The sequence below is a fragment of the Biomphalaria glabrata genome, chromosome 16 (assembly GCF_947242115.1).
Source record: "Biomphalaria glabrata chromosome 16, xgBioGlab47.1, whole genome shotgun sequence".
NCBI classification, from domain to species: Eukaryota; Metazoa; Mollusca; class Gastropoda; family Planorbidae; genus Biomphalaria; species Biomphalaria glabrata.
In genome coordinates this window covers 29222233-29250206 of record NC_074726.1, presented here as the reverse complement: position 1 = coordinate 29250206, position 27974 = coordinate 29222233, and the positions used below count along the sequence as shown (strand labels likewise).

Below are 27974 nucleotides of genomic sequence, written 5' to 3'. Positions count from 1 at the left end.
ACTAGATCTGCTGCTTTGTTTTCATATCATAGTTTATTAGATACATAAATAGATCTAGACTCTAGATTCTAGATCTAAATTTATTAAATAAAGGTCGAGGATGTATGAAGTGCCTTGTAAGTTAATTATTATTAATTATTGTTTAACGCAAACTCTGATTTTTTTGTGTGCATGATTTGCTTGTGTTGGATGATTTTGATTTGGCACTTCGTCGAAAAACTGAACAACTTGTTCGCAAAAAGACGTGTTGAATAGCTTGATGATTAATTCTTTCAGGATGTTGGCTGGAGGCTATCTGATCTCACTCTAGTCTTACTCTTAGTCGCCTTAGAAGGTTATACTAATTTAAAGACTCTAAAATATAGATTTTAGATCGATAAATCTGTAATACAAATAGTGAAATAGATCTAGACTGTATAATATTAATATAAAATATAATATTCTAGACTAATCTAGTCAATCTAGAATTTAGTAGAATAGATTCTTAGTGATTCTAGAGTCTATACTCTAGACAGTCTAGAATCTAGTAATAATGAATAATGTAATCTAGTATTAAATTATTTAAATAGATCTAGTAATAATAGCTAAGGCTAAAGACTTTCTTTAGATTCTTAACTTAAGATAGAAGACAGTATCATGAGTATGAGTATGACTGTCACTAAGACTTTAAGTATCAAAATTTAGTAAGTAAGTAAGTATGAGTATAGAAGTCTATATTGAACTATTAACTATAGACACTATAGTAGATCTATAAACTATTTAGATCTAGATCTAGTAAAAGTATAATTTGTTAATTATAATTTATATATATAATAGTCTATACATATATTTATAGTATATTTAGACTAATAGATAAAGACCGATGCTAGATCTATAGTCAATATAGTAATATAGTATTATTATAATATAATTATATACTATATAGAACTAATAACTAAATCAGTATTTTATAAATCAATATTTTATATTGTTTTTCTACTAGATTTTATATACTTTACCAATCTAGATCTATTATTATCATGTCTATCAATAGTATCAATCTAAATCTAGATCTCTTAAGATACCATATATTCTATTCCTTGTCTGTATACACTATTTACTATTAACATTATATACTCTAGACTGCTTTATTTGTTATGATTACAAGGACTCTTTTCTCATATGAAGACAACACAACAGAAAAATACACATAAATAGAATAGACACAACATAAAGAGTTCATGCAGCAATTACACAGACTCTGAGACAGATATAGATCTAGAACCTAGATCTACATGGTTCAAAATAAAAAAGATCAAGATAGTTTAGATAGTAATATATTATATTAGATACATTAAAAGATGTAGTTTAAAATTTTTATCTAGACTGAAACTAGTTCAAGTACTAGGTAAAGTTCTCCTTTCAGACCTTGTGGTCTATAGGGCAGATGATGTAAGCCTCATCTGTTTCTGTGGCCTACGGTTAATGAGGTTGTCATGTGGCCAGCACAATGACCAACTGCTTTTACTTTTCCACAACTAATGCCAGGTACCCATTAGAGCTAAGTGGGCTCAGAGGCACACAAAAAGCCTGAAATTAAAAAGCCCAGTCTTCACCAGGATTTTAACCCTAGGCCCCTGCCAAGCGCTTTACCACTCAGCCACAGCGCCTCCTCTAGTTTAGGTGTAGACTGTTAAATAAAAAATTGAAATGACTTTAAAAAAAAAAGAAAAATAGAAATTGATTAAAATCTAGTTAACCTTTGTTTGTTTGGTTTAAATCAATGATATATATATATATAATATATATATCCTGTTGTCTTTAATGTTTCACGAATTCTTATTAATCAAATAAACTCAAGAGTCATTAATCTGGACCTGGTTCAATTTATGTCACAAAATTATTGGTCAAATAATTAATCTAATCTAAATTGGAAGTATTTTTTTTTTTACGGTCACTTTTTTGGTGTCATTAAGGATTATTCGGCATGCTAATATTTATTTATCCTTTTTAAAAAAATTGAAGCATATATGTGTTACCTAAGCAATATTAAAGACACAGCTATAACAAAAAGAAAACAGCAAGTTAAAAAAAAAATGCTAATAATACATTCTGGCATTTTTTGCATATTTAATATGGAGTGTAAGGATACTGCACCAATGCGGCTAATCAGCCCAACTCCTGAAAGATTTTGACAGATTTTAAGAGCCGCATAGATGGCATAACAAACTTAAAAGAATTCCTATGTCGAACGGGCACTCAACAACTTAAAGAGGTTGTGACAAAGTATCACATGAGGTTTGTGAGAACGACTTGGAGGCTTTTACAAGGGAAATGCTAACATTGACTTAGGGTCACACCATATTCAAGATAGAAGCAAAAAAAAAATTTCCTCATTGTAACATCCTGTTTTTAAATGTTAGTATCATAAGCTTATTTCATGTTCCTCTGCAAACTAGACTACTATCTACTTTTTCAATTGCCTTGAATTGAACAGGAAGTGAAATGCATATTTTGAAGTACTCCACACTGCCTGTCTGTAGATTTCACATTTATCTGCAGACCTAATTGTTGTTGCACTTGTGCTGTAAAGGGGCAAACATCTGACACTCTGTTACCATCTGGTCATTGAAATTAAGAATGATCTCATTTGGACAATAAAACTAAGAATTACTGCATATCTGGTCAATAAAATTAAGAATGATCCCATTTGGTCAATTAAACTAAGAATGACTACATATCTGGTTAATATAGCTAATAATGACACATCTATAGTGGCCACACATTTATCAATAAATATATGAGCACATATCTGGTGTTAGCTGTAATCTACATATTTTGCCACATCCAGTCTTTGGCATAAATGGTCATCCCCGGACTTGATATGTGCCCTGCCCAGCATAGCTGTTGAACTATAAAAGCTGTAAAAGTAATATTGACCACACATCTGGTCAATATGACCAACAATGTTAGCTCTCCTTACATAGTTTTTCTTCTATGGGGTGTGTTTTGTGACATCTTGTTGATAGAGTATGCGGTTTTAAAGGACATGGTTGGGATTCTCTCGTCCCAATTTTCAGCTTCTGTAACGCTTGTTGTCTTATCTTGTCCCATGGTTTGGGAACAATTAAAAAAAATTTTTTAGTCACATTGACAGAGTTTGCAAGTAGAGTAGGCATGTTATATTCAATATACTGTAATTAATATTTCAGCTGAAATAGAAGGAAAAAAATGGTGACATTAAAATTCTGTTGGCTGGTCGTCCAGTTTTTCTTGATGGACTTCAAAAACTATTCCATTTTCTTTTTACAAAATAAGTTTAGGTACTTGTACATACCTGATTGTTAAGATTATTGCTATAGTATCTAGCTAAATTAAAAATAATTATTTGTGATAATATAAACACAAATGTAAAACTTACTATAAATTAATTTTTTTCCTTGACATTGATGCAAAAAATATTAGAGCATGGTTAGAGAACAAACGGTAAACTTCTTAAGCTGCTTGGCTGTTTCTAACTTATTCAATAACTCTTATTTTGTTTTCTTAATGCGATGACTGTGATTTACTTATTCCATAACTCTTATTTTGTTTTCCTAATAATGGGATGACTGTGATTTGTTGTATCAGTTGCTGAGCTCTTATGTTTTCTTCGTGTTTGTAAATCTTCTGTGAGGATGTGTTCACTACATGCTAGAGATATGTGTTGTGTTAACTCATTCACTGTGTTCAAGTTATGTGTGTTGTGTTAACTCATTCACTGTGTTCAAGTTATGTGTGTTGCGTTAACTCATTCACTGTGTTCAAGTTATGTGTGTTGCGTTAACTCATTCACTGTGTTCAAGTTATGTGTGTTGCGTTAACTCATTCACTGTGTTCAAGTTATGTGTGTTGCGTTAACTCATTCACTGTGTTCAAGTTATGTGTGTTGCGTTAACTCATTCACTGTGTTCAAGTTATGTGTGTTGTGTTAGCTCATTTACTGTGTTCAAGTTATGTGTGTTGTGTTAGCTCATTCACTGTGTTCAAGTTATGTGTGTTGCGTTAACTCATTCACTGTGTTCAAGTTATGTGTGTTGTGTTAACTCATTCACTGTGTTCAAGTTATGTGTGTTGTGTTTACTCATTCACTGTGTTCAAGTTATGTGTGTTGTGTTTACTCATTCACTGTGTTCAAGTTATGTGTGTTGCGTTAACTCATTCACTGTGTTCAAGTTATGTGTGTTGCATGAACTCATTCACTGTGTTCAAGTTATGTGTGTTGTGTTAACTCATTCACTGTGTTCAAGTTATGTGTGTTGCGTTAACTCATTCACTGTGTTCAAGTTATGTGTGTTGCGTTAACTCATTCACTGTGTTCAAGTTATGTGTGTTGTGTTAACTCATTCACTGTATTCAAGTTATGTGTGCTGTGTAAACTCATTCACTGTATTAAAGTTATTGTATGCGCAAATGGTTTTTGTTAAGTGTTTATTTTAAGTTTATAATAATTTAAACCTCCTTGATTAGTATTCTTACATTAGTACTTTTACTGCAAATTTAGTTCATTATCAATGCTTTTACTTTTTTACAAAGCTTTTATCAACTCACTCTGTTTGTCTGTCTGGTAAAAAAAGTGTACACACATTATTTCTCCCACACCCATTTTCAGATCAAGCTAAAACTTTGCACAATTATTCATTGACATAGACAAGACATCAATCAATAAAAAAAATTAGTCAATTAGTTATTGGTAATTAATTTGTTTTTTTAATATTTAATAAGGGAAATAACTTGTACAGTTTTAAGGACAAAGTTCTTCCTCTTTAGATAAGCTTTTTTTTTTTTTTTTTTTTAAAAAAGGATTTTTTTTTATTTTGCTTGTTTTTATTTGTTTTTTTTTCACTAGAAAGTTGGCTTGAATCAAACCTTTACTTGAGGCCTACTTTTTACCTATACTTCATACAAGTATAGTATATATATGTATATAACTGTTGAAATTGTTGAGTCATATTGAAATAATAAGATATAGCTGTTATAGTTCACTATCTGATTACCATTTCATTCTTGTCTTTTCCAGAAATATAAACCTTTACGCCGCTTGATGTAGCTGTGCTTACAAAATGAAAGCGTTATGCAAGCTTAAGACTCATGGGATAATTTATGTACAAAAGAGGGAACAATAGGCGTGCAAAAAATGTCTGAAAGTGAAAAGAAGATCAGTAAGCTAAAGAGAAGATTCAGTAAGAAGCCAGCGCACAGCAAAAGCAATGCCATTCCAGAAGATGTTCCGACAGGAAGTGGCAAGTCGGCTACCCTCCCAGAGGGCATGTCGCTTCATCAGCCGCACAGCAGTGAAGGTCTGTTGACTAAGCTAAAGCGAAGGTTTCACTTTGGCAGCAAGGGGAAGTACGACTTTAAGTCGTTCATAAACTCGCCTTCCAAGCCACAATGGATGCGCCGCAAGAGTGATGACACACAGCTAAGGCACGCGGAAAGTCCAGCTGAGCTAGCACCAGGGGCAGATAATGTTGTAACCAAAGCGCAGTCTGCGAAGACTCAAAGGAAAGCTAAATCGGACAAGGAGGATGTCATACTCATAAGGAAGGATAAAAGAGTTAGTGTCCTTTGCAAAGCTGAAAATGGCGAAAAACATGAAGTCATTTTCACCAACGAGGACGTCTCTGATGAGGACTCGTCGGGTGCGTGGGGAAGAATGGAAGAAGACCCTTATGCGACTATTAGCTCTGTCAAAGAGTTTGCACCAATAATTAATTCAGAATCCACTGAAAATAGTGTCGCAAGTTTTTCGCCTAGTGTTTCTCCAGAGCCAATGTCCATGAATGCGCAAAGTGTCCCTTTGCTTCTTGATGATCATTACCCGTACGCCAAGATAAACCCAGACAGAAAAAGTAAGTCCCCAGACTGCCAGCAAGTATATCCCCAAGCAACCTTGTTCAACTCTAAAGCTGCGGCCTACAGGAAAAGTAGAAAAGAGCCTGACTATGAAACTTTGGACGAGGTGAAAGAACACAGAAAAACAATGAATGGTTTCACAGAGCCTATGCTTGTGGAATCGATTCCTGTTGAAGATGGCTGCCCAGAGATGACCTCTGCCTTGGATCCAGACTATGAGACGCTGGAGGAGGTCAAACAGAGATGTGCCGATACTTTCCAAAAACCTTTGTCTGTGAGCTCGGCTTCTCCCGTTACTTCGCCCGCTCTCTCATGCACCGATCAAGAAATCGGCGTGCCTGACCCAAAGAACAAGTTTGATCTTCCAACAAAGGTAACAAAGCATGCACAAATATTTTTTTTTATTAACGTATTTAAAATAGGAACCAAGAGATTTAAAATAGGAGCCAATAGAGTTTAGCTAAACGACTTAACATAGTAATCCAAACCACCCATCAAGCCATTAAGTCCACCAACCCTATAGCTAACATAGTAATCCAAACCACCCATCAAGCCATTAAGTCCACCAACCCTATAGCTGATTAACATAGTAATCCAAACCACCCATCAAGCCATTAAGTCCACCAACCCTATAGCTGATTAACATAGTAATCCAAACCACCCATCAAGCCATTAAGTCCACCAACCCTATAGCTGATTAACATAGTAATCCAAACCACCCATCAAGCCATTAAGTCCACCAACCCTATAGCTGATAATATATCATATTAAATTAGCTAAGTTCAATTAAGTTTCCTTTTTATTCTTAATAATGACGTATTGTCTTAGATGAAATTGGGTCGGTAAGTTATAGTGCTTAGCACCCAACCTAATTTTTAGAGTAAAAAAATCCATGTGGATTCATAGAGGGCAGAAGGAAGTTGATTTTATCAAGCTCCGAATTTGTACCAGACGCTAACTTAGGAAAGTAAAAGCAGCTGGTCACACTGCAACTCTGTTACTTGCAAATTGAATCTGAAAAAAAAAAAAAGAAACTTAGGACTATAATTAGGACTATAATTTTGTAAATCTCATAAACAAAATGATTTAATTTTCTCAATCTCATTTTAATTAACAGGTTTATATTTATATGAAATTATATATATATATAACAAAATTCCATTATATATTCCTTTGTAATGCACCAAAATGTGTAATTCTCTTTACAACAAAATATTTTGTTGTTGATGAATATAGTGAATATATAAACTTAACTATTTCTTTTCACTAAATGTACATTAAAGCTTATTACAAATGCTAAAATAATGAACTATGACCAATATGTGGATTATATTTTTACAGGGAGTAAACTGCTCAGATCATAAGCACACCAATGGTTCTCTAAAATTATCTGCCCAGCAAACGTCTCAAGCAATTGTGAATGATTCCTTTACACAGCATGACAAACATTCGGAACATGAAATCGAGGAGTGCATGTACGATAACCCCAACGTCATCATTAGGAAGTATAAAAACGAGGCGGCCTTGAACCCTCGAAGAGGGCAGACCATGTACGAGCCTCCTCTGATCAAGACTCCAGCAGAGGAGGAACTGGTAGAGAAGCTGAGCTCCCTTCTGGCTCCACCTCTGCCCTTGAGGAACTACCAGAAAGATGAGGTGAAAGGAGAAAAGAGCAGGAATGATGGCTGCAGTGCCAGACACTCCTGGGCATCGCAGACAAGTAGGGCATTGGATTTTATTGACAACCACTATCTGCGTGACTGCAAGAGAATTTCACCCTTCAGCTCCAATCATGACATGGAATCCAGCAGAAACAACACATTAAAATCTGGCACCAAGCGAGTTGAGCTAAACGACTTGAAGTGGTCGTCCAAACCATCCAGCAAGTCCCCCAGCCCTATAGCGGATGGTAGAAGCTCAGTTGAGCCTGTTGTGGAGGATCCATCCCCAGTAATACAGAAGCAGGTAGAAATATCTTTGTCTCATCAAACACTTCCAGCAAATCCTCAGGAAATCATTAAGCCTTTAACAGCACACACTGATGAGGCCAGCCACACTGATGCAGCCAGCCAATCTGACTACTGTGTAAATCTTGCAAAGAAGATTGTTAAGGAAGCTTGTGAAAGGGCAGTGAAGGAGGTGAACGAACAACCTGAGTCCAATCATGAAGTGGATACTATGCACACCCTTAACGGCCATGCCTGTATATCAGAAGTCAGTTATCTATCTAATGCAGGTATTAAGCAGAATGGCTTTACCAGCCATGACAATGCTTTGAATGAAATCACAGACAAACACGATGGTAGGAATAAAAGTATTAATATAAGTTCTGTCCCATTCTCCCATGAAGTTGTTAAGCAGGATGGCGATTTAGAAGATATAAACCTTCACACTAGTGGACCGGACACTAACAGTGTTGTTTGTCCACCAGAGGACAAAAGTAGTGGCCAATCTTATAATGGTGTGAATGAGGAGAAAGCTGTGGATAAAATCGAAATCTATAAGCTGCAAGGAGCCAGGCCCAAATTCAAGCCCCTTCTGTTACCTTCTCAGACATTGTTTTTAAAAGAGGGTAGAACATGCGCTGGAGTGACCAAAGAAGCAGTCGAGATTAACGGGACACGCGACGAGAGAAGGAACCTCAAAGAGCAGCTCTCTGATGACTCTCACACTTGGGATGAAGCCATGTCACCGTCTTTCTCTGATATGAACTTTCATGAAGCCATCACCGAAAGCTTCCAACTTGAACCGTCAAAAAACGTTTCCTTACCCCACATCCTTGCTCAGGTCATTCCAGACTCGGGCAAGGACTTGCAGGTTCACGAGACTGTTTATTTAGATTCTGATTCGGAAACAGAGGACGGGCTCTCTGTCCACAAAAGCAGGGTCGTCCACGTTCAGAGGGACTTGAGTGTGATTAAGGTGGCCAAGCCCATACTTTATGTCAATCCCAGACTACTGGAGAACGTTATCAGTGGTCCTTTCACAAGCAGTCAGAGTTTCGACGTCAACTACTTTGTGAATGGCATTTTTAAGTGGGGCAGATATTTCCATGACTTTATAGAAGACAGAGAAGCTGTGGAAGCCAAGTTGAAGAGCATCTTTCACTTCCTGCGTCACATGCTGCTTAGTGAGTCTGAATGGTGCTCAAAGAATTTGAGAATGATAAAGGAACATCAGGAGGACTTTGATGTTATGCAGAGTAAGATTGAGAGACGATTAAACAGCATTCAGGACCTGCCAACATTCCAGGATGTCAGAATTCAGCTTCTCAAAACAGAAGAGCTAGACAACTGGGTACCTGAATTTTCACACTGTTTAACTAAGCAAAAGAAATTGTGCGTTGTGAAAGATGAAAGTGAAGTTTTGAGAGAGCGAGTCAGAAAGCCTGGAGTAGAAGTTATCAGAGATGACCTACACTCTGACGAATGTATGGTTGATGGTGTCGATGGTACATGTCCTCTTGGCTGCATGCACTCACCTTGTCTATCACCAACCAAACCTCAGGACATGCTTGCTGATCTACTGTCCTTAAGCAGTGGGACACTAACTTGTTCCTCTTGTGGTAAAGAAGAAGAATCTGACTCTGAAGATGAGATGATTACCCTCGAGACATATGCCAAAACTGTGAGTTGCACATCTTCTAAAATGTTTCCAACTCGTGTAAACTATGATAAAAATGCAGGGTACTGCCGTGCCTTATATGGAGAACTAGCATACACAGCAAAGATGAGAAGGCCGAGATCCTTAACGAAAAGCATATTGGTTCCGGTCTGTTCCACAAATTATTGCCTTGGTGCCGAGAATCATATTTCATGGAATAACTGGTGCACAATGGATGCCATCTTCAAAAAATTAGTTCCACACATCTCGCCAAGGCTTGATTTTCAGTTCTTGTTGAAAACTTACTCAGAATTTAAATATTTCATCTTGAAAGACAGGAATCGAAACCTTGACCTCCGTGGCTGCTTCACCAAAAAATATCTTCCAGAGGAGGAACGGTGCTGTAGGTTTGAAGAATTTGTCTTCCTGAAACTCCTGCGTGATGAGCTGCGTTACTTTGCCTTTGTTCTGCTGAGATCTAAGTCTTCTGAGGCTCTTTTCCTTGAAGAGTGGGATATAGGCATTTCCCTGTTGAGTCTGCTGAAAATCGTTCTTAGAAATATTCACAAAATGAAAAACTCTTTCAGTAGGGAAAAGGTTGTAGGCCAGGGCGAAGGAGATGACTTTCAATCGTTCCCTGGAGTCAAACGTTGGAAACATTTCCGGCACTCTGCATTTAACCGGTGGATCTCTGCTCCACTCAGTGATGCAGAGGTCAGTTCCGAAGAAAAAGTGTTCCACATTGAAAACATGTCGAACTTTCACTGCCACGCATTGTCAAGGACTTTAAAAGATTGGATGTCCCCTCAGGAGTACATGCAAGATCCAAATGTTCTAGTGTCCTGCAGGACAGTGTTTGACCATCCAGATGTCAGGTCATCAGAGTTGACCTGTATGAGAGGAGCTGAAGGTAAGCCACAGTCTGTTCAGTGTAAATATATATTACTTTATAGGCACATTTCAACATCTTGATTGAACCAATATTACCTGCTTAATGGTAATTAAGTCCTTAACGCTAATACACATATTTTTCTTTGCACTAAGGCTAGATGATGAAGAAAGTTTGTGGTGTACATCAAACTCGTAGAAGGCCCTTGTGTGGATCAATCACACATATATTACATCACGAACTAACACATCTACATTGCATTCATAGTTACCTTGTATTTGTACTAGCAGACATTTTAGGAGAAAAAAAAAATTATGGTTTTAGTCAACAACATTATGAAACTGTAAACCATATCCTCTTTGAAAGCCCCTTCCCTAATCCACCTTTGGCAGACCCTACTACCACTACAGCCCAACATGACCAACGCCTTGTACGGCAGTGCTGAACAACTGAAGAGAACAGCACACTATATTTCCTAGGCAGAGTCTGCAAAAGAGCTCACAGCCAAAAGCTGGCTAGAAGAAGAAGTCAACAACATTTTATAACAGAGATCCTGCTTATAGTAAACATCACTATATAAAAACAATTTTAAAAAGTAGCCAAATCATAGCATGTTTTCTTTAGAAGGAATAATGAAGAAGACATAGTTAGCAAAAATAGTAGTTGCTCTTATTTTGAACTTAAGGACAGTAAATTTTTTTTAAGTTTGAGTTTTTGAGATCTAAGTGTGACATACATAAAAAACAACAACACATTATTTGACATTAAATACTTTGCTTGGGGAAGGAGAGGCACAGCTACAGATCTGTTTACTTTTTTTTTTTTTTTTTTTTAATAGTAATTTAGTTCCCTATTAATATGCTGTTGAATACTTTGGATTAAACTTAGGTTGTCAATGCACTACTCTTTCCAAACAGGACAGACATTTTTAAACCTTCACCTTGTTTCAAGGGGCAATCATTGTTTAAATGAGATCACATTTTAAGTATTTCTCTATCTGTATAAAGTGTATTCACCTGGGGGGGGGGTGTGCTTGGTTGGCTGGTTCAGTTACAGCAGTGGTATTCTGAGACAGAGGACATTGGCATTTTGTTTGACATATGAGCCATGGCTTTTTTAGACTAGACTAGAAGTTTCATGAAGTCATCATATAATAGAATCTAAAGTTCATCTTCGCTTATCCCTTAGTCTGTTGGACCATAGGGGCACAGCACAAGTTCTGTTGATCGTCTTTCTCCATTCCTCTTTTTTTGTGTGCCTTGGACAGAATCACTCTCAATGACAGGCCTGTCCATTCCTTTATAATGTTGTCTGCCTCTTCTTCTTTTTCATGGTACTGTACCCTGAAGGAAGATCCTAGCAAGCCCTGGGGACCTTGTAATAATATTTGTCACTTTTTTTTATTTTATGGCCATAGAATCTTAGTTTGCATTTTTTAACAGTAGTTAGCAGGTTATCGTGGGGTCCAATAGCTGTACTAATTCTTTTTTCTAATCTCTTCTGAATTTAGCAAAAAAGAAAACAATGTAATCAACACTAAGAACTAAGCCAGTGGCAACTAATTTGATGTTTTGTTTTTGTTGTTTGTACAGTTTTAGTTCATACATTCTTCAGCTCTTCAGTCTTGTGCTTGTCTTGTGATTGCTTGGTGACACCCAATATTTGACTGCTTCTATGGTTTTAATCTTTTTCTTCCATGTGTAGAGCTGTAACAATGACCAAGTCACAACATACAATGCTATTTGCCTTTGACTAGTGAATTGAAGAGTTGATCTTCTGGTTGGGAAATTGATAAGTTTCTCTATAATTAAATTAAAAACTTGTTTGCTAATATTAATCTTATTATTTTTTATTTTTTTTTTTGGATAGGGAGAGGGGAATGTAAGTTTAATTTTGTTTACCAAGTTATCCTACTACCCTGTAGCTCAAGTTTTCTATATTTTACTCTGGTGTAAACTATCCTGTGGTAGATTCTTTGATGTAAACATTCCTGTGGTAGATTCCTTTGATGTAAACTTTCCTGTGGTAGATTCCTTTGTTATAAACTATCCTGTGGTAGATTCCTTTGTTATAAACTATCCTGTGGTAGATTCCTTTGTTGTAAACTATCCTGTGGTAGATTCCTTTGGTGTAAACTATCCTGTGGTAGATTCCTTTGGTGTATACTTTTATGTGGTAGATTCCTTTGATGTTAACTTTCATGTGGTAGATTCCTTTGGTGTATACTTTTATGTGGTAGATTCCTTTGATGTTAACTTTCATGTGGTAGATTCCTTTAGTGTAAACATTCCTGTGGTAGATTCCTTTGGTGTTAACTTTCATGTGGTAGATTCCTTTGGTGTAAACTATCCTGTGGTAGATTCCTTTGTTGTAAACTATCCTGTGGTAGATTCCTTTGTTGTAAACTATCCTGTGGTAGATTACTTTGGTGTATACTTTTATGTGGTAGATTCCTTTGGTGTATACTTTTATGTGGTAGATTCCTTTGATGTAAACTTTCCTGTGGTAGATTCCTTTGATGTAAACTTTCCTGTGGTAGATTCCTTTGATGTAAACTTTCCTGTGGTAGATTCCTTTAGTGTAAACTTTCCTGTGGTAGATTCCTTTGTTGCAAACTATCCTGTGGTAGATTCCTTTGTTGTAAACTATCCTGTGGTAGATTACTTTGGTGTATACTTTTATGTGGTAGATTCCTTTGGTGTAAACTTTCCTGTGGTAGATTCCTTTGATGTAAACTTTCCTGTGGTAGATTCCTTTGATGTAAACTTTCCTGTGGTAGATTCCTTTGTTGTAAACTTTCCTGTGGTAGATTCCTTTGATGTAAACTTTCCTGTGGTAGATTCCTTTGATGTTAACTTTCATGTGGTAGATTCCTTTGATGTAAACTTTCCTGTGGTAGATTCCTTTGTTGTAAACTTTCCTGTGGTAGATTCCTTTGGTGGAGAACTTTCCTGTGGTAGATTCCTTTCTTTAATAGCCTTTAATTACACAGAATTGAAACAGAGTTTCAATTGATTATTTAAATCCTAATGCACAGCAGTAAGTAACATTTGTAAAAATCTTTGACATGGATTTTAAATTTTTTATTATTGAGTATAGTTAAGTACTATGAACTATTCATAAATTGCTGGCAGATAGTGTAGTGATAACATACATATTGTTGACGGATAGTGTTGTTTTGTACAAAACACTTAATTGATGGCAGTAGTAATTATGAGCGCAGTGGCTGATTAAGAGCTTGGCTTCTGAACCTGGGTTTGAATCTTGGTGAAGATTGGGAATTTGAATTTCAGGATTCCACCTAACTTTATTTTTTACTAGTGATCTCAAGAAATGATGTCTTGTAGTGTCTATGTTATTGGAACTGATGGGTGTTCATTAGTGCACAGACTTGGGCGGTGATGTGATTGCTCTAGACTCTAAGTCATTTAAATGGCAGTAAAACATGAATGCCACTTCAAAGAAAGCTCTGCACCAGATGTAGACCAGACAGCAACTAACAACAAGCTTGCATATTTGATACCTTTGCCCCTCTAGCACGTGGGTTGGCTGGAGTTTAATATTTCATTGCCTTGAGAGCCTGTTCTATCTAAGCTGGAAACTCATTCAGGGGCAGGTAATGTGGATACAATTTCACATCCTGTATCTTAGTTGTACCCAAACTAGTACTATAAAATTTTATGTCTCAGCATCAGACTTTACCTTAAGGAACAAATGTGAAATTGCTGCTTCTATTTAGCAGAAAGTATTTTTAATATAAAAAAGGTTTCTAACTGAAAGAATAGGATTTTTTTTTTCTGTTAAATCTTGCTTAATCTCAGGATTTTGTATCATATATATTGAATTGATGTTATAATACTCTGACAGTCATTCTGATAATCACTTGACATTTCATATTTAATTGAAACATTTTGATATCAACAACAAAGTATGTCAGATATTTTCACAGAATCTATTTTAGATTCAGAGCTCTCAGACTTGGGCTTTGAGAAGCAATATGGGCAACACCCAGTCATGTTAAAAAAATATTCTATGTATTTAAACAAAACCATTTATTTATTTTTATTTTTTTTACCTAAAATGGGTTAAGACCAATGACTGGTGTTAGAAAGAGAACATTTTGTATGTATGTCAAAATTCTTCTGTATGCCCTTTGATTTGATGAAACTGTTTTCACTAATGATATTTTAGTGGGAGAGTGCGGCTCCAACAAATGTTCTTTATGCAGGGCAACATATTTTCACTATGTCTTTTACTTCTAGCCAGCTTTTTTGCTGCTGAGCTGTGAGGTCTTTGGCAGACTGTGCCAAGGAAAAAAATAGTGTGCTGTTCTCTTACTGGTTGTTCAGCACTGCCGTACAGGGCTGTTGGTTAGGTTGGGCTGAAGTGGAAGTAGGGTCTTGTTCTAGATAGATGAGCTCAGGCAGTATTAGGTGTTGGGTGATTACATCTTTAGTAAGGGTCAAAGCATGACATTTTTATGGATTTTTTAAAACCTATTGAGGGGGTGTAAGTTGCTGAGCAGTTAAGAGCTTGGCTTCCCAACCAAGGGGTTTCAAGTTTGAATCTGTGAAGACTGGAATTTTAAACTTTGAATTTTTAGGATGCTCTTATGGCTACCCTACCCTGTTGTGCAGGTCACGTGACACCCTCATTAACTATCGAGCCATAAAAACAGATGAGCTTTACACCATCTGCCTCATTGGTCACAAGGCCTAAAAGGTTCACCCTTAAAACCCAGTGGATGAATTTGTTCAGGCAAACATATGGAGTCAAGATTTCATTGCCTTGGACTCAACTCTGTAATAGCACTACTATTACAAAGAAGAAGAAGTCAAATAAGTATATCCCTTGACTTCTAAACAGAGGGCTTTGTGTTAGCATCCTGAAGGGAAAATATTTTGTTTCTTTTAGGACATCCCTGTGTATAATCATGTTCAAGAAAGTATATTTAGTGTGTGCATTTCCCTTGTTTTGTTTTTTGTTTAATTACACACTTAAGTTGAATTAAGATATCTTAAAAAAATAATAAAAAAAATTGTAAGTAAGGTAACTCTGAACTCTAGCAGAAAAAAAGAAAGACTATTTTAGTCCTCCACATGGTATACACTCCCTTGTTTGTTTTTGTTCAATTCTCAATCTGTAGTAGAACCATTTGAATAGAAAATCTTTTTAAATCACTCCCAACACTTTGGCTCAATTCGTTTGGAAAAAAGTTTCATGTTTTTAATTAAACCCTGGCTATAAAAATAGTTCTAATACTGTGTTCCACTCAAGCTTCTAAGTCAGTGTCAGTAAATTTAAATTTAGTTCGTAGTTCGACATTTATAAAAGTAAAGTTCCCCCTTTCAGACCTTGCGATCTATAGGGTGGATGATGTATAGGTCATCTGTTTCTGTGGTCTATGGTTAACTAGGGTGTCATGTGGCCAGCACAATGACAAACAGCCTTTTCTATTCCTCAACTACTGTTAGAGCTTGGTGGACTTGGAAGCGCCCTTTAAGATCCCGAAATTAAAAATCCCAATTCTCGCCAGGATTCAAACCCCAGGACCCCTGGTTCAGAAACAAAGCGCTTTACCATTAAACCACCACACGTCCTAAACATTGCTAATAAAACCAAAAAAAATCTTTCCCTAACAGTTCAGTGTGACACATCAGGATACAACCTGTATTAAACTAGTGACTGCTTGTAAACTGTACTAAATAAGAAAAAAAAAAAAGAATGAATCAAGCAGTTGAATCATAAAAAAAACCCTTCACATTTGATACAATCCCACGTCTGGTGTTGTCCCCCCTCCCCCCCTCTCTTCCTGATCAACCCCAGTGAATGTATCTCATACTCTAGATGTCTCTCTTTTCATGTACGCTGGCTTAAATTCAACATTAATACAAATGTACCACAGGATGTAGCCTGTAAAAGATGACTCAGACGAAGCTTTCCTGTATTAATTCACTATTTGTACGCCCTGTTTACATTCTGCTTCTGCTAATGTTGTTTTTTCTTGTTTTTCTGCCCCTTTTCTTTCAGACCCCAAGCCTCTACATGAAAGAGAAGACTTCTTAGAGAGCATGGAGCAGCTGCAGCTGGTAGGTTGATAGTGCACTTGACCTTGACATTGGTTCACACTTGAAGTCTGCCCAAATTTTGTTTCTATTTTACAATTTTGTGCTTCCTGTTTTTTTTTTTTTTTTTTTTTTTACAAATTGATCAATTTCCTTTTATTTATTTTCTTTGTCAAAGTGGATGAATAACCACTTAAGATGTAAATTTCTTAGGCGTTATTGAAAAGTTTTATTTTTTGTTGGTTCCTTTGTTTATATTATGCTTAAGTAAAAAAAATGTTTATAAAAACCTATTTTTATTTTCCTTTCTTTTAAGTCTACTAATATTGATAGTTTAGAACAGTGTTTCCCAAACTTTTTCATTAACTGAACACTTTGCACTAACTGAACACTTTGCACCTTCTGAGTATTTAGCGCAACACTTTGCTTAGTTTTTTTAGAGAGATAAATTCACATGGTGGCCTACTAGTAAGTTATTCCTGTAGTTCGTAGAACACTTATTCAAGCCTAGGAACACAGTAGTTTGGGAAACATTGGTTTAGAATATTAACTAGTAGACTTCTGCAGGATGTCTTTATATTTTTTATTGTATGAAGAGCTAAGGGCATTGGTTTGATTGAATCTGACAGTATATTTCTCTTGATCCTTAAATGTAAACCTTTTATCAGTATGTTTCTATTTTTCAAAAAAATATTCTCTGCTGTATCAAGTTTTTCTTATTCAGGGATTCTCACATTTAGATAATACTTTGAAACCAGTTTTACTCCTCTTTGTTTTATTATAATTTAAAAAAAAAAAAAGTAAAATACCCCTTTCATTTCTTCCCATCTAAAGGGCAGACAGGGTGTCATGTGATCAGCACAGTGACCAACCGGCTTTACTTTCCTCAACTAAAGTCAGGTGCCCATTAGTGTTGGGTGAAATCAGCACCCCCCCCCCACCCCCACCCCCAAAAAAAAAAAAACACAATTTTTTAAATTAAGGGCTGCTATTTTTTTTTTCTTTAAATATTAATTACAATAAATTAAATATTTAAAATAAAAAAAATATTATAAAAGAGACATTAAGTTACCGTTAAAATTAAGATGAGTTAATTGGCCAGCACAACTACTCATCACCTTTACTTTTCCCTTAATAATATCAGGTACCCATTAGAGTTGGCTGGAGTCCATGGCATCCTAAATATCCAGAAATTCTAACTCCCAGTCTTCACCAGAATTCAAACTCAAATTCCTCAGCTCCTCAGTCTAGTACTTGACCATTCAGTCACCATGTCCCCCCCCCAAATTTTTTTTATAAAGTAAAATGTAATTATAGAAGATTCTAAGATTTTTTTGACCTACTGGTACCAGACATTTCATTCTTGATTTTTTTGTCCTGAATACATGAGCTATTTATAAGCTAAGATTAAAAAAACGTCAATAATTCATGTGACTAGTTTTAAGAAGGCTAAGAATGACAGAATAAAATGCACTGTTCCAAGCATATATTTCTTTTTTTTTTTCTTTTAACTTGACAGCAACCCTGGTACTGGGGTCCCATCTCTTATGAGCAGGCAGCGTTGATCTTGAAGGACAAAGAGGATGGATCGTTTCTTGTCAGGGACAGCTCCGACCAGAAGTACTTGTTGAGTCTGAGCTTCAAGTCCCTGGGGGAGGTTCATCACACAAGGATAGAGCACGCCAAAGGTAACCATCATTGATTGATAGATCAAGCAGGTGAAGCAAAATTACTGTCAGCAATCGTTTCCTTCCTTAAAAAATTAAGATTCACCAGAAAAAACAAAACAATATAAGAAAACCATATATATATGTATAAGAAAACCATGCTGGGCCAAAGTGAAAAAAATTACCTAGCCTTTTGCAAGCTGCAATAATACAGATTTATTAATTATTAATTAGTCATACAATTCTAAACTATTAAAATAATTTTTGGAATATTGCATCAATAAGCTGTCACTTGACTTATTAATCCTTATGGCTCCTAGTATGGCATCCAGTAAGCTGTCACTTGACTTAATAATCCTTATGGCTCCCTGTGGATTAATAAATAGGAACATTTTGGGATCAGTGGCATTACTGCCTAAGGTCTCTGACTCCTGATTTTTCTTTAGGGTTTACTTCTAAAGCTTTTCCCATGTTTAAATGTAGCCAAAAGTCATCAGTTTTGCATTCAGGGTTTTCCTTCTTCTACGTGAGCAGCTAGCCAGGGCTTACAAGTCCCTCGTGAAGCTTACTGATTTTCACCCAGGTGCTCACCTTTTCCCCTTTTACTGTCAGTTCTGCCTGGCCCAATATCTGAGCCATAATCAAAGGCCAGGAGTTGAGCTGTTTGAATATACATAGAATAGGAAAAAGCAAATCATTTTATAAAAGTTTCTATTCAGGAAGTGTTTAATGATTTAGGAAAAAGATTTTCTATTAGGTTTTATTTGCATTTCATTACTGACAAGTTTCAACAGCTGACATTAAGATCCCAGATTATTGTAGCACTGACCTTGTTTCACATTTGCTACCTGAATAAAAAAAAAAGTAATAGTTCCCCTTTCAGACCTTGTGATCTGTGGGGCAGGTGATGTAAAGGTCATCTGTTTCTATGGCCAATGGTTAATGCACTGGGTGTCATGTGGTCAGCACAATGACCAACTGCCTTTACTTTCCCCAACTAAAGTCAGTTACCCACTAGAGTTGGATGGACTCAGTGGCACCCTAAAGATCCTGAAATTCAAAATCCCAGTCTTCACCCAGATTCAAACCCAGGACCCCAGGTTTGGAAGCCAAGCACTTAACCACTCAGCCACCGTGCCCTATCTAGTCATGTAATAATTTGAATCTTTTTATGTAACCCAAACAAAAGGTTGAATAAGAACCATTACTAAAAAATACATTTCTCTTAGAATATATATATATTTATATATATATATATATGACTTGACCTTTCACCTACTTAGCAATCAAGCTTTGTAACAAATTTTGTTATTTATTTTATTCAACTTATGGACAACAACAAAAAAAAGTTTAAAAATTAGAATCCACTCAAAGACTCAATCTAGAACAAATCTTAATAACCTTTGGCCTGACCTAATTAGGAATGAAACTTAACAAATTATCTTTTTTTATATGACTAAATGAGACTTGTTTGTTAAAAAAACTAAGTAATCCATATCATTTCAATCTGTGCCAACTTCACTGGACTAATTATCCTTTAGACAACAACAGTTTAAAAATGAGCATCAATGATTCAATTACTTTTGTTTTAATTACATTATTTTTAAAATGTTAAGTGCTTGTTGTTACAAGGTTTTAGGTCAGTTTGTTTTTAGTAATCTAGCTGCCAGACATATTTTTGTGTTGTTGAGCTCTTTAAAGTAGCCACAAAAATTGCTTCATTTTTTTTTTATAAGTAATGTTAGTAGTTAAAATGACCAGAATACCTACAGAGAGATGAATGGCATACTTCTAATTTCTATTCTCTTAGGGGACATAACAATTGTCAATAGTGTATGGCAAACAACCATTCATTCCCATCTAAAAAATCTACGCAGATTAAACCCCTCGTGGCTGCAATATTGTAGGGCATTAGTAGCAAAAATATTCAATTACAAAACATTCAGATTCGAAAGAAGTCAGGCTAATTTAGGCTAGTGCAAAATGCAATTGTAAAAGCAACTTCAGTTCAGTAGAATTCTGTGTAGAAGTAGAATTCTGGTTTTAAAAGGTTGTTCAGACATGGATATTTGCCCTCATAATAAAATAAATTTTTGTACTGTATAATATGACACACGTTAGTCTCAAAAATAATTGGCCAAGGAAATGGCTTTGAATAAACTCTACTCCAGTTGTTCTGTGTAACTCTTTTGTCTAAAGGCACTGTATGCTAGAGGATATAGGACTTATGACAAATCCTCTGGTACTTAAGATATAAGGTCTGACACTTAAGACATGTGCTCTGGAACACGGGACTGAAGATATATGGCCTAGATCTCCCCCCCCCCCCCCCACCACCACCCCGGTTAAAAAGTGACTAACAATGACATTGTGTTGTTCAATAATAATTGTATTTCAACATTAGGTTTGTTCAGTTTCTGGTCCCAGCCAGAGTCTCATGGGAAGGCCAGGATCTGTGAGTTTATTGAGAAGTCGATACAGAACTCGAAGGATGGCAGGTTCCTGTACTTCCTGCGACCAAGCGCCAGGGGAACACCTCCTCTTCCAATCAGACTCCTGTCCCCCGTGTCCAGAAACTTCAGGGTAGCTACTCTCAAACATTTATCCAGGTCAGGAACTGGTCAATCATTTAAAGCTTTTTAGTCTCTATTCTTTGATGCTTATCAGTCATTTATTTTATGTTATTAGTTATTTAATGTTTGTAAGTACTGGTCATTTAGTGATCATTTATTTGATACGTCTTGGTCTTTTAATACTTTACAGCAGCGGTTCTCAACCTTTTAAGCTAGGCGACTCCTTGTTACAATCCCCACTCTGCGGCGACCCCATCCACACAGCAATAGAAGAATAGACAAAAACAATCTATATTTTTGAAGGTCTTAGGCGACTCCTGGCCAATCGTCAATCGACCCCTAAGGGGGTCACGACCCACAGGTTGAGAACCCCTGCTTTACAGCCATTTGGCGTTTACTTTTGTTTTTAAAAGAGTAACATCATTGGATACATTTTAAGTACCTAAATACGCCTCTAGTTTAACAATCCTCGCTTCGTTAAAGATGATCCTAGTCTTGACTTCATCTAGGATGATTTAAAAGTCAATTGATTTCATTTCAAATCATCTGTTTTTATAAAGTTTCTCTTCAATTCTGTACGCTAAAAAACATACTTTGACATTGTAAAAAAAAAATAAATAATAAAATTGTCAGACTTTACGATCTGTGGGGTCTACAGTCCGGTACCCATTAGAATTGGGTGGACTTAACCCCTAGCCCTAACTACTCAGCCACCACTTTCTCTCCCCCCCCCCCCCAAACCAAATCTGGGGTTGTAATAACTTATTAGGATTATATTGTGTCCATTTCAGATTTGTTGTTCGCCAGACAGTCAGGAATGACCACCTGGACAGACTTCCAGTCCCTGAAAAGGTCAAACGTTACTTGCGGAACAAGCAGTATTACGTTGAAATACTGGACGAGGACCAGTGGGCCTTTGATGGAGACTATGTGAAATCTTGACCTTTTTGTTTCTCGACAACTGCTGATGGTTATACGCTTCCATAGTTAATATTTATCTCCCCTTTTTCTGGTGAACAAATACTACAGTTTCCAAATACCAAAGAACATATCATTTGAATTTTTTTTTTAGTTTGACAACCTTTAAGGTTATTTTCTTTAGTAACTGGATAACCTTTCTCTATGTAGTTGTTAGTAGCTAGTCCGATGTGGGCTGTGTTTTTATGTTTCTGGCATTCCCTAGAGTTCACTGGACCATTAGATCAGGTGTAATCTCTGATGACCAGAGGTTACCCACTAGATGATCAGTGGCTATCCCAGCCTTTTTTATCTTTTTATTTATTTATTTATTTTTTTCCAAAGGAGGGGTAGCTGATCATTGAACATCTGTTACTTTCTTTTCTGTTTTTTTTTTTTTAAGAGTATTCTTGATGTAATCTTTGTTCCTGCATTCTCAAAAAAAAAAATTATAATTTTTCTGTACATTGTAGAAATATTTTGTGTGTACTGGCAAGGAGTTTCTCTTTTTTTTTTTTTTTTTTCTGTGGTGTCCTTGGACGTCCTGCTTGGCGATTGTCTGACATTTATGATTTCTTTCTGTGGTGTCCTGAAGTCCTGGTTGGTGTTTGTAGGACATTTCTTAGGACTTTTCTGATTTCTTTCTGTGGTGTCCTGAAGTCCTGCTTGGCGATTGTAGGACATTTCTGATTTCTTTCTGTGATGTCCTTGGAAGTCCTGATAGGTGATAGTAGGACAACTCTGATAGATTTTCTTGCTTTTTTTTTTTTTTGCATGTATGTCCACATGTTGCCCACATTGTTTTAATTTTTGTGTGTTCCTTGAACTGATAGCCTGTAAAATTTTCTTTTGAATAAATATTAATATATATATATATATATAAATATCTGTACAATGACTATTATAGTTTTTTTAACTGCTAGATTTTCCAAGACTTACACAGATTTCAAAGTTTTATTTTTACAAGCTTTATGTGCTGTTTTTTTTTTATTACTGTAAATAACATGGAAAACCATTTTTTTTTAAATAATTATTTATTGCATTTTATTTTCCATCACAAGGAGAAGCAGAGGTTCCATTTTTTCTAGAAATTTTGTTAGAAAATGTATGTTTAATTATGCAAAACTTAATTGTCCAGCCCATGAGCCACCTCGGTCACGCCGGCTCATCCGCTGTCCATACATATCATTGTACAGAAGTTTTGTGTATTTAACTTATGCCACCGTGTGATGTTTTAAGTTCACTTTTGTTATTTCAGTTGTCATGCAGTCACCTGTGTGTATGTTTAGTATGTCTAAATATCATCATTTATTTCAAGTTGTGAAGTGCATAGGAATCCTTTTAATTTTTTTCATTTCAATGTCTACGTACTACTTACGCTCTCCTCAAGGGTGGCAGTTGAACGGAAAAGTTGGTGAAAATTGATGAGTGTCGGGGTAATAACCCCAATGTTGTGGGTTCCAATGAGATCCAATAAGATCTGATTTTTATTGATTTTAATTGAATATAAAGCAGGAATTGATTTTCTTATTATTCTGATTTGTATAATTGTATCTTGTTTTATTTTTCTTTGATGTGTCTTTGGTTTATATATTTATTTATCTAATAGCATTTTGGTGTTATCACAGTTTAATATATGGGTAATACTTTTTTTTTTGGGTTGATTGCATATTACTATTGCTAAGCATAAGTTTGTGATGAGTGTTGAATTGAAATATTGTTTTGTTTTAATCATATTACATCAATTAGCATAACGTTAACTTCAGATTGTATTATTGTTATATGATTGTATTTTTTGTTACATTCATGCAGGAGACCATAATACCCTGGACAGAGACATTGATGGTTCATTCACATTTGGCTTGTCTCTGTGTGTACAGAGTTGCTAGTGTCTATTTTAGAAGCAACCAACTGGAGCACAGTGGGGGTGGTATTTGAAACTAAAATCTCAAGATTTCCACTTGTCCACATTGACATAATAGAATAACCTTGTCTGGCCCTCGCTTTGAACTGGGCAATACTCTCTTCTAAGCACAGAAGTGCTGCTGTAAGACTAAGGCGATTATATGTGAAGAGGTTTTTGTTAAAAGTTGAATTTCATAAATTTGTTTCCTGTTTTAAATTTGGTTTGACTTGCCATGACTACTGTAGGATATTATTTCTTGGATGATGGCTTACAGAAGTATACTGAGTTATAAGAAATGTCTTACTACTGTGCAATAGTGTGGCAGTTATTTTAATGAGGCTATGTCTTGATAAACGTTTCTTACAAAATCAGTTATTGTACCTGGCTCTGTGCATACAAAATATATACTTCATAAAATAATCATAGATGTTATAAAATTAAACTCTCCATTGTATTTCATTATCAGACATTTAAAAAAAAAAAAAAAACATCCGACTGACTTTACCATAATTTATTGCTTAGAGACTTTATTCTGGACGTCCATTATGACTAGGGAAATGTTAAACAAGTTGAGACTCTCCATTGTAGGTCATTAGAAGACATTTTAAAGAAACCACATTTTGCCTTTTTAAACATTTGTTTTGCAAAGTTACAGCATAAAATGAGTGTTGCTAACTTTGTTTTTTGTTTTTTTTTGTGGGTCAGCAATTACATATTAATCATAAATAAAATAATCATTCAATATTAATACAAGGATTACAATTAAAAAAAAATAAAATAGTACGATCATATTTCATGCTAGTGAAATAATAATGTAATGAAAGACTTGATCAAACAAGAGTCACAATGCAATTTATAGACAGTAGATGTGGGGTAGTTAGTTATATTCTTATAATAAAAAAGACGGTATAACTGCTAACCTGAAGTGGAAACATGATAACTAATTATTAGAGGTAGAAGTTGATTTGATATTTTCACTCATTTGTTGTCATTTTTATGTCAGTACAAATAAGTGTACTGAAGTGAATCAACTATTTTCCTGCTTGTATTAGAGAATTGAACTCACTCGCACGCTGCTGCTTGTTACAAGACTTGGTATGTTGAACAGTTGACAACAAATCCATTGCCAAACATTTCAATTGTTCACTCCCAAAGAGCAGACCAGTTGGTGTGGAAACCAATGAAGGTTTCAGTTTTCTGCTTTGTTTCATGTTTTGTTTTTCTCATGCAGTATTCATTGTTTGGTTCAGTCTCAGCTTTATCAACAGGAGTTATCTATTGAAACAGTTCACTTGTGTCATTGCAATGTCCTAGAGGACAGGCTCTCACACACACACGGAAACCCATAATGAAATATATATCTACTCAGCAGGACCGGGCTTAGGCCACTGCAACCTATGCGGTCGCAGTGGGCCCCGCGTTAATTCTAGGTGTAATTTATTAAATTAAAATGTTACAAATTATATAAAATAGCAGGTTTTCTGCGTCTTCTTGATTTTCCAGGAGCTCCTGGAAATCTCCTGTAATTGTAAAATATACCAAAAAGTAATGGAAATATCCTGAAATAAAAAATCTAACTAAAAAAAAACTCCTGAAAAATAGGCAAAAGTTTCATTTTATGGTGCCAATTTTACGCGCGATAAAAAAACAACAGTCAGCTTTCATTTAGTAAAAATTTATTGTAAAGATGAATGTATTTTTTAATACAAATTCTTAATTTTGACATTATGCTTTTCCCTACCTAGACTGAGCCCAGCACAATCCGTTTCGCATAGGGCCCCCCTATTGCTAGGACCAGCCCGTCTACTCAGGAAAAACATGAGACATAGGTCTATTTAATGAAACTAGTGACACTAGTAGTGTGATATGGGAAACCTCTAGTGGGACAGGACACGTCGAGTGGGACAGACCTACATTATGATACCTGTGGTGAGATAGACCTACTCTAGTAGATCTAGATATAGGCCATATGCATCAGATTGGAACCACAGAAATGTTTCAAAGTTTTCAGTATTTCCTAAGACTAATGCTTGGATTCCAGACATTACAATGGCTTGTTCTACTTGGATATAGTCTATCATTGAACTGTATTCTTTTGTGGTATTCATTTTTTTCACTTAACTTTTTTTAAATTCATAATATTATGGTAGATAAAGTCTCAAACTCATTAATATGTGGGGTAGTTCTATGTGGCCTTTTTTTTAAAGGTTGACTAGATAGTATGTTAACTATTGAACCGTGGCCTGTGATTATGTTTGCTACTGAACTGGTTAAAGGACAGTCAGGGATGTTGCCTTCTGAATTGCTAACTGGCCAGTCGTGATATTTTCTATAGAATTGCTAAGTAGCCAGACAGGAAGCTGTTTCTTGAAGTTAGCAATAGACTGTGGGTGTGTTGCGCTGAGCAATGGCCAGTCAGGCTTAGTCTGTTGAACTGATAAAAACCAGTCAGTATATTGTTTGTATAGAACTTGGCAATGGCCTGGGTGTGCTGTCTATTGAATTGATAAAAGCCAGTCAGTATATTGTTTCGATAGAACTTAGCATTGGCCTGTGTCTGTGTTGACTATTGAACTTTGTAACCTTTTTTTTTTTTATATAGTGCTGTATAGCTCATATTTTTAAAAAAACATTTCAATGCATTTTAAATGCCACCAATTAAGATATGAATGTCCAGGTGTTCACTAGGAATTTAATCCAAACGTTTTTGTTTTTATAGAAATATGACATTTATTGTAATTTAAAAAAACAAAATTATTTGTACATTTTTAGAATGAGATGTGCAAACTAATGTTCAGAAACCACACATTTTTTGTTTGTTTTGGTTTGTAAGCTAGCATTTGTCTCTTTTGACTAAATATTTTTTTTTATACGAACCAACAATGTGGCCCACCCAATCAGTGGGCTTCACTTTGCGACTGAATTCTCAGCCTGGACATTGAAAGCGCTTTGAACATACATGTATTGTTTTTATATCTTTACTGCAGGCATAACCCAGTTTATAAGTTATATATATACCATTGGCCTGTTGCTTGATACTAGAGTGTTATTTTTACCTTCAGCTTATTACTTTGTGGTATGAATAATTTTATTGTAAGCATGATTTTTTTGTTATGAAATGTTTTTAAGTATGTACATTTGTTTAAAATTCATTTTTTTAGTAAAAGCAATTTTTTTAAAAACACATTTTTACACCCTTTTTTTAAAGAGATTTTGTTAATATATCTGTATTTTAAATGTATGTATGTAGAATTTGTAACATTTACACTGTATGGGATGTGTGACCATGTGACATTAACAGAGGAAACATTTTGATAACTGGGATTTGAGACATGACTCTTTAGAGTTCTATAGAATTGCTAAGTAGCCAGACAGGAAGTTGTTTCTTGAATGGAAGGATGCAATATTCTCTGTATCTCACAATGAAAGACTTATAACTCTTTTCCTCCTAATTAACATTACCATAGTTCAGCGGTTCTCAACCTTTTAAGCTCGGCGACCCCTTTTACAATCCACCACTCTGACGCGCCCCCCCCCCTCCCACACACACACACACATACAGCAATAGAAGAATAGACAATAACAATCGATATTTTCGATGGTCTTAGGTGACCCCTGGCAAATCGTCAATCGACCCCCAAGGGGGTCGCAACCCACAGGATGAGAACCCCTGCCATAGTTGATTTGACCCCACCACATTAAATTAGTTTTTGGTTTTATAATTGTATATTTGTGTTACATAAAAAGAGCATGCATTCTCCTATAATTCTATACCAAAAGAAACGTTATTGAAGTTTAACCCTAACAGGGTAGAATGTACACGTGAAAAAAAAACAATTCTGTTAGAACGTGGAAAATCATTGCAGAGACTAAGAGTAAAGTAAGAAATATGTGCCGTTGGCTATGAACAAACTTAATCAGTGAAAGGGGAAGTAAATCTTCAAGAACAGAAGCAGAGTGACAGCCCATGGAAACCTTTTCTAGATTAGTTCCCCCCCCCCCCCCTACCTCCACATGTCCATAAAAGTGAATGGAGCATGGAGCATGGAAGGAGAGCTGTACAAAAACTGTAATGAGAACTGAAGATGTAATTTGATGTTTTGTTTTATTAAAAGTAGTTGCTTGTAGAGTGAATCTTTTCCATTGTGTGGAAGTGATGGTCTAGTAGTACAGAGTTGATTCAATAAATAACTCTTATTACATCAAGTTACAGTGATAGACTGTTTGGTGCGGTACATGTGACTGATATGGAACTGTTGGTCAAATTAGTTTTTGAGATTTGGTTAGAATTGTACAGTGAACTTGTGTGTATATAGTGAACAAATACTATTGAAATCCACTTCTTCAAACATGGTTCGATGCTATATTCAAAAACATTTCTTGTGAATTGCTTATAGTATATCAAAAGCTTTATACTGAATAAACTTTTGTTTTTTTAAA

General features: G+C 35.6%; 1 protein-coding gene across 2 annotated transcripts; it reads left to right on the top strand.

Moving 5' to 3' along the window:
* LOC106055531 (uncharacterized) lies at window positions 1-27974 on the top strand. Of its 2 annotated transcripts, none has more exons than XM_056014034.1 (7): window positions 1-116; window positions 5039-6247; window positions 7216-10387; window positions 16397-16455; window positions 17951-18119; window positions 20503-20707; window positions 21463-27974. In XM_056014034.1, exons 2-7 carry the CDS (start codon window positions 5156-5158, stop codon window positions 21611-21613), a joined length of 4848 nt encoding a protein of 1615 aa, XP_055870009.1. In that variant the 5' UTR covers window positions 1-116; window positions 5039-5155; the 3' UTR covers window positions 21614-27974. The 2 variants fall into 2 exon arrangements, with proteins under 2 accessions (XP_055870009.1, XP_055870008.1); XM_056014033.1 differs by lacking the exon at window positions 1-116 and adding an exon at window positions 184-334.

Bases quoted from the DNA above. Each gene is read 5' to 3' on its own strand.
- LOC106055531 (XM_056014034.1), top strand. From the start codon at position 5,156: ATGTCTGAAAGTGAAAAGAAGATCAGTAAGCTAAAGAGAAGATTCAGT. The intron at 6,248-7,215 runs GTAACAAAGCAT...ATATTTTTACAG, and splicing joins AGTTTGATCTTCCAACAAAG to GGAGTAAACTGCTCAGATCA. The intron at 18,120-20,502 runs GTAACCATCATT...TTTCAACATTAG, and splicing joins AAGGATAGAGCACGCCAAAG to GTTTGTTCAGTTTCTGGTCC.